Source organism: Ammospiza nelsoni, chromosome 7, assembly GCF_027579445.1.
Source record: "Ammospiza nelsoni isolate bAmmNel1 chromosome 7, bAmmNel1.pri, whole genome shotgun sequence".
NCBI lineage: Eukaryota > Metazoa > Chordata > Aves > Passeriformes > Passerellidae > Ammospiza > Ammospiza nelsoni.
Genome location: NC_080639.1, coordinates 21,714,682 through 21,726,855, shown reverse-complemented (window position 1 = coordinate 21,726,855; position 12,174 = coordinate 21,714,682). Strand labels below are relative to the sequence as shown.

General features: G+C 39.9%; 1 protein-coding gene across 2 annotated transcripts in view; it reads left to right on the top strand.

Moving 5' to 3' along the window:
• CSRNP3 (cysteine and serine rich nuclear protein 3) overlaps positions 1-12,174 on the top strand; it is a 98,425-nt gene that overhangs the window by 61,377 nt on the left and 24,874 nt on the right. For both annotated transcript variants that reach the window (XM_059475663.1, XM_059475664.1), the window contains one exon: positions 10,582-10,752. In XM_059475663.1, the coding sequence (XP_059331646.1) occupies positions 10,582-10,752 (171 nt within the window). The remainder of the gene's footprint in view (positions 1-10,581; positions 10,753-12,174) is intronic.

Here is a 12,174-nt window from a genome sequence, read left to right as displayed (position 1 = left end):
TAAACAAAAATTGTTGAAAGCCACAAAATGTGTTTGTTAATTGTTTTTAGTGTGGAAATCAAATGGTAGCGCTGCTTACTTCCAACATAGACTGTGACAGCTGAGCAGGCTATTCTCAAGCAAATATTTTGACTTTTAAATATTTTTTTTTTAGGGGCAGAAAGGGAAATCCCACGACTCAGGGGGGAATTGATTCCCAGAGTTGCCATTGTTTTGCTGTCTTGTTGTACCAGGGTCTTTATGGAAGAATTCACTTTCAGAGTAGCCAGAGGTTTAACTTTGTAGCTTTCAATTGAATTGCTCAGTTGTTTACTATTATGCTTCTCACCTGCTCTTGCTTCTAAACAAACATCTTTCATTAATAAAATGGAAAAGTGGAAATTGCACAGTATTAACCTTTTTGCTCCTTTGGAAAAGACAGTGATCAGAGATTTAATAAAGCAAAATACATCAAATAATAAAAGGAACCCACTTCAGGTAGGAAGTGTAAGCTGCATACCTTCACAGCAGTGCTTTCAGGAGAGTGTAGGGCAGATAATTAATTTTGTCCCTGCAGACTCCCCTGGCTGAAGTGGTGCTGAATGGTCATAAGGTGCTTACAAGTCAGGCAGTGAGATGGCAATGGGCTCACTGCTCTGCTCCTATTCATCATTGTCTCAGTGACAAGAGTGCCTTGGGAATTGCATGGGAACATGCTTGTTATTAGACCTGCAGCTCTTCTGTCAGCTTTCTAAGGAAGTTTTCAGCTTTGAATTATAAAGCAAACTGAAAAGAATTCTTAGACATGTTTATTAGTATACAAGTCACTACAGGCATAAACCAAATTTTCTTTAGCATAAAAAAAAGTGAAGAGACATTCAATTTTAACACAGCTGGGAATGTAATTTCAGGTCCGTCTTACTGTGGACTGTCATGTTGTGTTAGCACCACAGGCCCTTCCTTTGGGTGCCTTTGTGTTGCTTATGTACAGGTGAGTAAGGACCTCTGGGGAATTTTTGCTGGCCACAAATTTGAAATTACTATTGGAAATTTTGCCAGTAATTGAATATATGCTTTTAAAGTAATTTTTGAGGTTTTCAGTTATTGAAAATACAGAGAAGACTACTGGCTTACAGAGAAACGTTTTACTTTATTGATAATGCTTATTTTGTCTCTCTTCATAAATAAAAAGTCTCATTCTATTGACCATGGTCACTAAATCTGAGACTTCGAAATATTAGTGTGGCTGATCTTTTTGACTCATTTTGTAAGGAAATTAGGTTTGTGCAGTTATGCTTTCTCTGTGCCTGTCATATTGTTCAATACGTCTTTCATATTTTCCTAATTAGTTTTTTTAACCTGTTAGCTCATATCAGCTGAGCTTGAAGCAGAAGCAGCTAATCTTCTTCAGGTATTGTGCAAATGGGTGGTGAGATGGGAAGGAGAGATTGCTAGTTCACACCAGTAAAAAACAATTTGCACTGTGGCTAAGACCCTGATTATCAAAGTAACCACATAGAGGAAAGCTTAAACACCATGACTCTGGGGAAGAGCATCAGTGAAGCAGCCCTCATACTGTGCCTTGGGTAATCCATCCAGAAGAGACAAATCCATAAATATTAAAGGTCCATTTGTTTCTCAGATTTTTTCTTTTTTCTTTTTTTTTTTCGTTTTGTAAATTTGAAAATAAATTCTTCTCAGTTTTAGCTGATAGCTGAGTAACTTATTTTTACCTTGTGTCCTTCTTAGAGGATTAGGTCAATTCCTTACATATATGTCAGTGGCAGAGGAAGACTTCACGGTTGTGTTGTATGAGTTCACTGTTTCCTGCATTCAGTATTTTGTTGTGTATGTTAAGGGGTCTTTTTTTGGTGAATTTCCCTCATCAGTGTTTAATTGTGAAATAATATTATTTATAAAATTATCCAGTTTTTAAAAAAATAAATATATTGTTTTTCAGAGTTGAATAGATACACCATGAACGGTGCAAAGTCAAAAAGCAAATCCTAGAAATAAATAGCAATTTTACATCTTCTATTTTTGTGTAGTTTTTTTTCTGGACTTGAATATATACTTAGGACTGTCTTGGGTGTGCATGAAAAATGCAGATTGTAGCATTATATTTTGGTTGTGCATTGTCCTTGATCTAGATAGAAAGCTTGAATTATTATAGCCATAAAGCTATTTTTGAAGATAGCAATTTCAAAACATCAGAGCCTTCCAGTACATATTAATAATTTATATTTTCCAGTACGAATAGTTTTATTGACTTTATTCTCTAGGGAGAAAGATGCACTTAAACATATTTTTACTAATTTTGGCTCTACTTGAGGCCAAGCCTTGAATGAAGTCATGATTTTACTGTCATGCCATGGAGCTGCATTCAATTCATTGGTGGCAATTGAATGTTGGCTCCTGCTGACCAATTTTTTTTTTTGTTTTTAGGGGCCTGTTTTATTCTTCCTCAGATATTTCTGCTGATGAAAATAATGTGTTTCCTGGTATTTTCCTAGCTGTTTAGTTTCTATCATTTTCTTTCAGCTTTTTAGTAAAAAATAGCAACAGAGTTTTGAGCTACCAAAGAAGCCAGTCTGTAACTTTACATGACTACTAATGGCTGTGCCAAATATTTACTTGGAGTCTTTAAAATATGCACAGCACAGATTTTATTAGAGAATTGGGTTAATTATGTTCTTTCTAATGTCAGCATTTATTAAAAAGATAAAAACAAGCTGTTATTGGACATTTTTATGCTTTCGATGTTTAAAAAAAAAAGAGAAGCAGAAAAAGGAAAAAAAAACTTAAAAGCCCATCAGTCAAAAGTCTTTTGATTGGTTCTTTATAAGTCATTTGATGCAAAGAACCAAGATCATACAATAAATTTTAAATGTCTTGTTGCTGAAGTCCAAAGACTATAATCTGACTGTTGAAGTATTGGGGCTCCACACTGTTTTTCATGTGCTCCCTCACTGAACCTGGAAACTCCTGGAGCACCCCGATCTGTCAGTGCTGGCACTGGAACAGTAGAAGGTATTCCTGTAGCTGTGCCTTTTTTTGAGTGGATGTGACAAGGCAGAGGCATGGGGTTGGTCAAAATCATCTGCCCAGCTGGAGTTTGAGCGCTGAAGGGAGGAGAGCTGTAACAGTGTCCATTAGGGAACGTGCTGAGCATGTCTATTGTGTAACGCTGCAGCGGCGCTGAAACGCAAATGGCTGCTGGCTGAGCACAGGCAGGTCCTCAATATCACAGGATTTGCTGCATAATAAGCTGAGACCCTTTTTCATGCCACCTCTGTGGTGAATTCTTATTACCAATATTTGTTAAAGCATAGTATATACGTATTTAAATTTTACCAGTGTATGACAAAAGAACGCCTATGTTAGAAGAGCAATAAAATTTGCAGTTAAATAAAGAATAATTACTAAATAGCATAATTTTTCTATCTTATGACCCTCTACTGTGTATTTATTTTGATATTCAAAGAAGTGTGTATTTACACTTCCGAGGTACCTGTTGAATCTAAAGATGTATTTCACAGGGGTGCTGCAAATGGTCTGTGTTAGGGCAGTGTTCTGCTCCACAGATCAGTTCTGCTCAAAAGCTGTGTATATTAGTACAGCTGATCTGCTCTTGCTGCTTGTGCTGCTTGTTCAAAGTGAGCTGAGCTAATGCAAAACCACCTCAGCTATATGTTCAGACACATAGCACAGATGAACACCATGAATGGTAACACTCAACTTTGAGGACACCTCTATTTTTGTATACCACCCTCTTTATAACTGGCTCCAGTGATCATGACAGAGCATGGCTTTGCTATTCCATTTATATTTCTTTTAAATAGTGAAGGAAATTTGAAACTCAGTATTTTTGTCTGAGTCCCACTTCTGTAGGAAAGGAATCTTTTCATAACCTTTTGCTTCAATCTCTTCTCATGATTTTTTCTTTCTTCAGTTTTGCCTCTTTCATTGTGGTGTTACTCGGTTTGTATTACCATTTTCAAAACCCAACTAATGTAGACAATTTTTCATGTTTTTAGGCACATCTTTGACATTTCTCAAAACATCTCTACTAAGAATTTCAAGTCTTTTCAGTAATGTTCTTTGGAGTGAGAATGCTTTTCAACCACTGCAGTTGCAAAATTTTTAACTGTTGCTGGTTTTTAACACAGATAAAACAGTTTATCACTTTCTCCTTTTTAAATATTTTTTGCCAAGTTTAGACATGTGGAACGTACATATGTAACTTGTAATGAAGATGAGAGAAAATAGGTAAAAAGTGAGAGAGTGAGAGTAAGCTTTTCATGTTCCCTCTCCAGAAAAAGCCATTTAGAGGTCAGAATAGCCAGCATAATTGATTCCTGCCAGAGGCAGTATGAATTTATATCTTTACCCTTGACTTGACTTTTAGCCTATATTTGTTTAGCCATTTAAATTGTTGTAGCCATTTCTTCCCACCATGCCCTTGGCAGTCTCATTGTTGACACTTTCACTACACTTCCTCTGCATATGAAGTCATAATGCCTGGAAATATTTTTGAAAGAAAGCATGTAGGCTACAACTACGTACTGTGTAACTCTAATCCCAAGAGTTAAAGCTTTCTCAATTAAAGCAAGCATTGTGTAATATAAGGTGTATTTCCTCACAGGGAAGTTCTGACTAGGTATTGAAATTGTCATTTTGATGTTACGTTAGCTGGGATATGCAAGTGTAATGCTTTAAAGATGTAATTAAAGCTTTTAGAGAGAGAAGTTGATTTTAAGAAGTCCAGAAGATAAATTAAAGGAATTCAGTTGCCTTTTATTGAAGGGGGGGAAGGGGGAAATTTATGTTCATAAACAGAATTTTGGTAATTAATAAGCTAAACTGTCATTCCCCCAGAGATCCTACTATTTAATACATCTGCTTTGTGTATCAAACATTTCTTTTTGAAGTGTTTAAGAATTGATCAGAATCCCATTGTATTTGAAGACAAGGCAGAATTACAGAGCTGCTCTTTACTGATGCAGAGGTGCAAGGAGGAGTGTGGGGATGGCTGTGAAATTCCCTGTCCTTACAATGGCTCATTGAGCAGGAATTGTTTTTCTCTTGTGCTGAGGTTTGGCTGTGGTCATTGAGGACTGCAGGCCTTCTGCTTCTCAGTAAGGTTTCAGGATTAGTCTCTAAGTCACATCCACTTAATGAAGTGCACTTGGAGGTTCGATGCTGGAGAGAAATGTTTTAATCCCCCGTGTCCCTGTGGTTACCCTTCAGCATGGAGCCGTGCTTGTGCTGTTGGAGCTCCCTGTGCTCCACAGTCACAGTCCAGTATTTCCTGAAGGGAGGTACTCTGACCTTCCCTTTCAAGAGCAGAGCAAAGGTCACTCTTCATCTCAAAACATCATTCTTGTAAAGATCTACTGCTGAATGGGTCTCTCGTTAATTTGCAAAGCAGCACAGCTAAGAAATCCACCCAGGTGCTGGAGAGCAGAGTCTGTTGTGCAGTACCTGCTGCCCCTAAGCTGTAGCTTAGTGGAGAGCATCCTAGTCCTTTGTTTAGGTGGACACCATTTTGCTGTATAGAAAATAATGCCAAGATTCATCATCCAAAGAGGGTGGGCACAGGTAGCAGCCAAGTGCTGTAATTACCAGCCTTAGGGTATATAAACAATTGCTTATGGGTTTGGGTCTGCCCAGCCTTTCTGTCCTTTTTCCTTCTCAACATGCTTTGCACTCATAATAGATTTTCCTTTTGTTCTTGGACACCTTACTTGGAAGAACACGAAGTTTCAGGCTCCTAGGTAGACCTCAACTGGTTCAGATATCTCAACTCTCTGTAACTTTGGGTATGTGCAGAAATGCCTGTATGTTAGGGGAACTTGAAAGTGAGAGCCTGGAAAAGCTTACGTGCCTTTGAAGAAGACAATTTGGTGACAGATTGGCAGAGCCTTCTCGGAAGGGGGTTTTGGTCTGAGGGACGACCAGTGACAAGGACACTGGAGTAATTTCAAAGTTTCTGGTTACTCCAGTGAAAGCAGCTGTTGTTTTCACTGTCAGCAGGCAATAATCAGCCATTTGTATGTCCCTGTGCTCTTGCAGGGGGGACACAGCTGTAGCTGTGAGGTGTCAAAGTATACCTGTTGGGGTGGCACATCACTCCCTCTGTTCTTGTTTTCTAGCCCTAGGAAATACGGCACCAGTTCCAAGAGCAGGCACATGTTGGCTCTATTGGGGACCAGTGCTCCCTCTACACTATTCCCATGAGCTACACCTTCTGATGGGATTCTGCATCTTGTTGTAGGGATTATTAACTCAGAATTTGAAGAATCTGAATAGTAAACCAGTGCTCAAGTGTTTCAGACCTGTGTGGTTTCTTGCTCATTTTCTCTTCCTTGTTCTTGCAGATGAATGCTTTAGTTCCCACATTAAAAGAGGAGTAGTGTCAGCAAGAGGCTGTGTGGCTTTGGGGAGCTCCCCAGGGGCAGGCAGGCCGTGAAGGGTTGCACAGCTGTGAGGTTGGGAGTGTAGGCAGGAACATACCAGGTGCTTTCCAGCAGCTGCAGCCATTGGACAGCTGCCCCGGCTTGGGGATGCAGGACTTAATGTGCAGTTCCATTTCTGTCTCCATTGCTGCTCCCTACCTGCACACCCCCAAATATAAAGGTGTTTCCTAATTCTGTACAGGATCAGCAGATGCCCTCTACCTCCCATGTAATGTAATCCCTGCTGAAATGGAAATACCACTGTAATACAGCAACAAGATGTCAGTGATTCTTTTCAGCTGTCCCCACTTTGTGGGGGGTACCTGTGTAGTCCTGCCTGGTACAGCATGCTGCTGGACACTGCTGCCTTCCTGCTGCTTACTGTCCAGAATATTGCAGAGATAGAAACTGCAGTGATTTTGAAGGGGGTGGGGCTATAGCTTCAGAAGATGCGTTTTGTTGTGTTTTTTTTTCTTCGCACAGAAAACTAGTAAGAAACTTGTTGCCTCAGGAGACCAAGTTAAGTGAATTTCTAAGAGGCTGGGCACTGTCATGTAGCAATATTTCAAGTCTCATGCTTAGGGGAAATTGGCTGTAAGGATGAGGAAGCAGAGCTGTGTATCTGCAGTTGTTTTGGCAGGATTTTGCATCCCATTGCTTTCCATTGAAGCATTAAATAGTGACTACTGCTGGAGACAGGATATTAAACTTGGTACAATCTCATGTGTGTTTTTTAGAGCATTTGATTCTCAAGAAGTGAATGAACTCCCTTATTATAAAACTTCTGTTCTAATCCTTGCAATTTAATAATATCATTAAAATGTTGTATAATGTAAATGCAATTTCAAGTTTTGACTTACAAAGGCAAGTTCAAACCTGCTCATAAGTCCCTCCTGCTGTGCTTAGGAGCTGGCAGGCAAAGTAAAATGCTTTGTCAGCAAAGCAAAACAAGTAATTAGAACTAAACTTCTTTGCACTGGGAAGAAACCACTGTGCTTTTGCCACCTCAACCTATGAATTTCATATAGACAGGTTTCAGTGTTTGTGGAATTATGATCTGGAATTAGTCTCACAGACTCTGTAAGATGGTGCGTCCTACTTTTTCTTTGGGTTATTTTGGTGGGGTTTTTTTAGTGGTTTTTTGGTTTTGTTTTTGTTTTTTGGGTTTTTTGGGGGGGGTGTTGTTTTTTTTTTTGTTTGTTTTACTTTTTCTCTTTTTTTTGTTTGTAGTTTTCATTCTCATATACCCATCTTTATCTTGCCATGACGTCATACCATGCTGAAAGGTCACAATTCTCTTCACACTGTTGCTTTGTTTTTTCCAGGAAAGAAACTGGTGTTGGGGCTTGAAGGGAGTTGTAGAATACATAGGAGACATTGAAACGACTTAGTATGAGGCCAAGTGTGAGCAAAGATAGTAGAGTACCAGCTGCTGAAGGGCTGTGTTGCAGGGTCAGAGCACAGCAGCTGAGACTGCCTCTGTACTAATTGAAAAGATAAGACAGACATGGGCTGGGGACAGCATTCTCTGGTTTCTGCTGCCAAGTGGCAGGACACAGCTCTTGTCCACAATGGTTGGGCTGTCAGGCCTCTGCCAAAACCCAGGTGCCCTCATCCAGCCTGCCTGCTGGGAATGGTTCTGGCACCTGCTTCATCCTGCATAATCCAGGAGAGCAAGAGGTGGCCTGAGCCAAAACCCTGAAATGTGCTAATTGTTAAACATTTTGGCCAATACTGGAATCTCTGCTTTAACCTTGTCTTCTTTAGTAGCCACTTAGCCCAGCTTATGCAAACTTCCTCACAGATATACTGGGGTTTTAAACACAGAGCCATGGAAATGTTGGTTGGAAGGGAGTTCTGGAGGGTATCCGGTTCAGCTTCCTGGAAGGAGCAAATGTGGCTGGTCCAGAATTAAGGAATCCTAAAGGTAGTTATAGAGATTTTAATAGTTCTGTTTCATGAGCAGTGTAAATGAATTTTTTATTTTTCTTGCTTTCAGTGGGATTGAGCAGACCCTTTGTCAAATCCTAAGTGCTGGGTTGTGTGTCCCAGACAAGTACAGTGTGTCATCAATCCCAGACAAAGTTTTTGCCTGGGTAAGTGTTAGGAGCATTTGTCTTTGCAGTGCTGCAGGCAGGATGGTGGCAGCTGTGTGTCCCCTGGGCAGGCTCCAGCTGTTCTTGATCTCTCCTCAGTTAGTTAATTACATGCAATATTTCCACCTCTGCTGTGTCATGGTTTAGGGAGGCACTCCCCAGTTTAGTGTTCCCACAAACTCTCCAAACTCATTCACTCTCCCTCCTCCCCCTGCAGTGGCTGGAGAGGAGAATAGGAGGCAAAAAAGGTGAAGATTGTGGGTTCAGATAAGAACAAATTACTGGAAATGAGATAAGGAAAGGGACAGTAAAGGCAATGGAAACCCACAACAGACAACACCAGCTCTCTCTGCCTTGGAATTGGAGCCATCAGGAACTTCTACTCCCCAGAAAAGACTCCCTTCCCCTTGCCCCCAGTAATGATGTGAGGTGGTACAGAATAACCTTCTTGTCCTGGCCCTGCCCTCTCTGGACTATTAAAAAAATTAACCCTGTCCTGGCTGGAATCAGGACATGTTGCTAAATTTCTGCATGAATACTTAGCTTTATAATATTCTTCTCAACCTCAGGAATATATTAGGCATTTCATTTCTTCATTTTGGTATCACAGAATAATTTAGGTCAGAAAATACCTCAAAGATCATTGAATCTAACCATTAACCTGACCAGTCCACCACTAAACAATGTACCCAATGCCACATCTACACATCTTTTAAGTACCTGCAGGGATGGTGACTTCCCTGGGCAGCCCATTCCCACGCTTGACCACCCTTGTGTTGAAGACATCTTTCCCAATACCCAATTTAAACCTCCCTGGTATAGCTTGAGACCATTTCATCTTGTCCTGTCATTTGTTACCTGGCAGAAGAGGCCAGCCCCCAATTGGCTAAAAAGTCCTTACAGGGAGTTTTGGAGAGTGATGAGGTCCTCCCTGAGTCTCCTTTTCTCCAGACTGAACAGTCCCAGCTCTCTCAGCTGCTCCTCATGTGAGTCACTTTCTAGACCTTCACCACTTCCACTGCCCTTCTTTGGACTCATGTGCAACTTACTGTCATCTGCAACTGACTGAGGGGATGGACACTTGATCCCCTTGTCCACATCACTGATAAAGATATTTAAACAGGACTGGCCTCATCAGAGCCCTGGGAAACACCACTAGTGACCAGCCACCAACTGGATTTAATTCCATTCTCCAGCACTCTCTGGGCCACCCAGCCAGCCAGGTTTTATACCCATCCAAGATGTAAGCACTCAGTTTCTCCATGGGGATGCTGTGGGAAACATTGTCAAAGGCTTTAGTAAAGTCCAGGTAGACAACATCCCCAGGCTTTGCCTCTACCACTGAGCAGGTCACCCTGTAATAGGAGGAGATGAGCGTAGTCAAGGGTGACCTGCCTTTCATAGACCTGGTAGCTGGGAGAGGAGAAGGTTTGGGAGGCAGTTGGTGTCTTTAACTGGTTTGGGTAACTTCAGAAATCCAGGTGTTTATTGAGCACAAATTTATATGTGGTCTTTGTGCCTTCACTGTCTTTTACCTGTCTGTAATATTGGAATTATCAGATGAAATTCTTAAAGGCTGGTGTGAACACTGGTTACATCACTTATATTTAGCATTGGGAACTATAGTGTTCAGGATGATTTCTTCTTGATTTCATCCCTGATTGTGAGCTTTCCTTCCTCCTGTGGCAGCCAAAGGAGGGACCAGGTCCGTAATTTTTTTCTTGGTTTGAAATTTCACAGCATAACCTAGAAGAAGATAGGGATGCTGTTGACATAGTGGGGAAAATACTCCCTGAAAGCAATCTGTTACAGATTATTCTAGCGAAATAATCACCTCCATACATGTCAAGTTAGAGTAGGACTTAATATTTTTTTTTTCTATGGCTTCACTCTCCTAATTAGTCATGTGTAATTTCATATTAAATGATTATTCAAGACTAGAAGTGGCAATTTACTGCTATTTTGAAATAAAAATTACTTTGGAGTTTATGATTGCATATTCTACAGCTGGATGTTTCAGTGCCTCATTGCCTCTGTTCCTGTTACAGGTACATGTGACAGCATTGCAGCAATGAGTGGAATTTTAAAGAGGAAGTTTGAAGAAGTTGATGGCTCCTCACCTTGTTCCTCTGTGAGGGAATCAGATGATGACATTTCCAGCAGTGAAAGTGCTGACAGTGGTGATAGTGTCAATCCATCCACTTCTAATCATTTTACCCGTAAGTACTAACTCTGTGTACCCAAAGAATTATTCCTGTTTCTCAAAATAAAATGAATTTTGTGGTTAGATAAGCATGATGATTTTTAATTGAGCAGATCATGAAACAGTCTCTCCATGATGTTCAGTTTGTGATTTGCTCAAAAATACTTAATAAAATACTATTACATTCTTTTACTTCTTGTCTATTAGTATGTTGTTGTAAAAGTTTGAAGTCTCTTGGAAGCTCCTACCTATTTGCTGTTTGAATTATGTAGCTGTTTGTAGTTAGCAATTGTGTTCAAAATAGTTCAAACAGGTACTGTAAGGAAAGTGCTTTAGCTCAGGTTAGTTTCCTTAGCTGAATGTATTGCAGCTGTCAGCTCTCTGTAATACAGTATTGGTGAGAGTTCTTGTCTAAAAACAATATAAGCTTTCTTTTACTTGGAACTGATGAATGTTGTGTATGGTAGACATTATTTCAATAGTTTATATTTTTCAGGTACCATAGGATATTTCTGTACTTTGCAATGGTTTTGTGTACAAATAAGAATTTGGTCTTAAGTTAGCCAAGCTACATTTGCAGCATATCTTTCTGGGAATGATAAATTTACAGTTCATGTTTGCAGTTGATGATACGTGTTTTAGGTGGTTATATTATTTATTAATAGTGAACTGCATCTTCTAAAAAGCAGGGGTTTGCCTCCTTCAACTCTGTTGCATTTAGATCTCCTCTATGGAGTTATTCCTTAAAACTGAGCCAAGGAGTAGGTGAGGCTCCTCATTGCTGCCTGTCCAGAGTGTATTCCATGTAACTGAGTGGGTGGATGTGCCTAGAAATCACGTTTGTATCATGTGATATGAATGTTCTTATAACTGCACAACCTACCAGATGCTGCTGTTCAGTTTGAGCAGGCATTTGGATATGTGGGTCTGAATCCCATTTGCTCTGGTAGGGAATGTTCCTGTGCACAAGAGGGACAGGCACAACTTTTGAAACAGATGTACATGGAACACTCTTGAGGTGCTATATGATATTTAAGATGCAGCGCTAGTTGGAGACCTATTTTATTGAAGTGCCACAAAGGAGTAAGGGACCCAGTAAACCTCTTTGGTAGTATTTAGAAATTTAAATTTAGATTAGTATTTAGAAAATTTTCTTGGTGACAATATTATCTGCATGCTGCTACTTTAACATTTGCATCTGTTGAAGAAGTTAGTTGATTATTCATTGTAGACTGAAAACAGGCTTTTTGCATCAAACAGTCATTTCCACCCACACAGAAGACCACAATTTTATTGTGAATACATGCACAGGTGATACAATGAAAGGGAACAATTCAGGGGACAAACTTGGAAGTTGTAGTACATGCATGGAACAATAAGCTTTAATTGTAGTTGACATAATAAACAATTTAGTTTAAAGGAACTTCCCTTTCTGTAA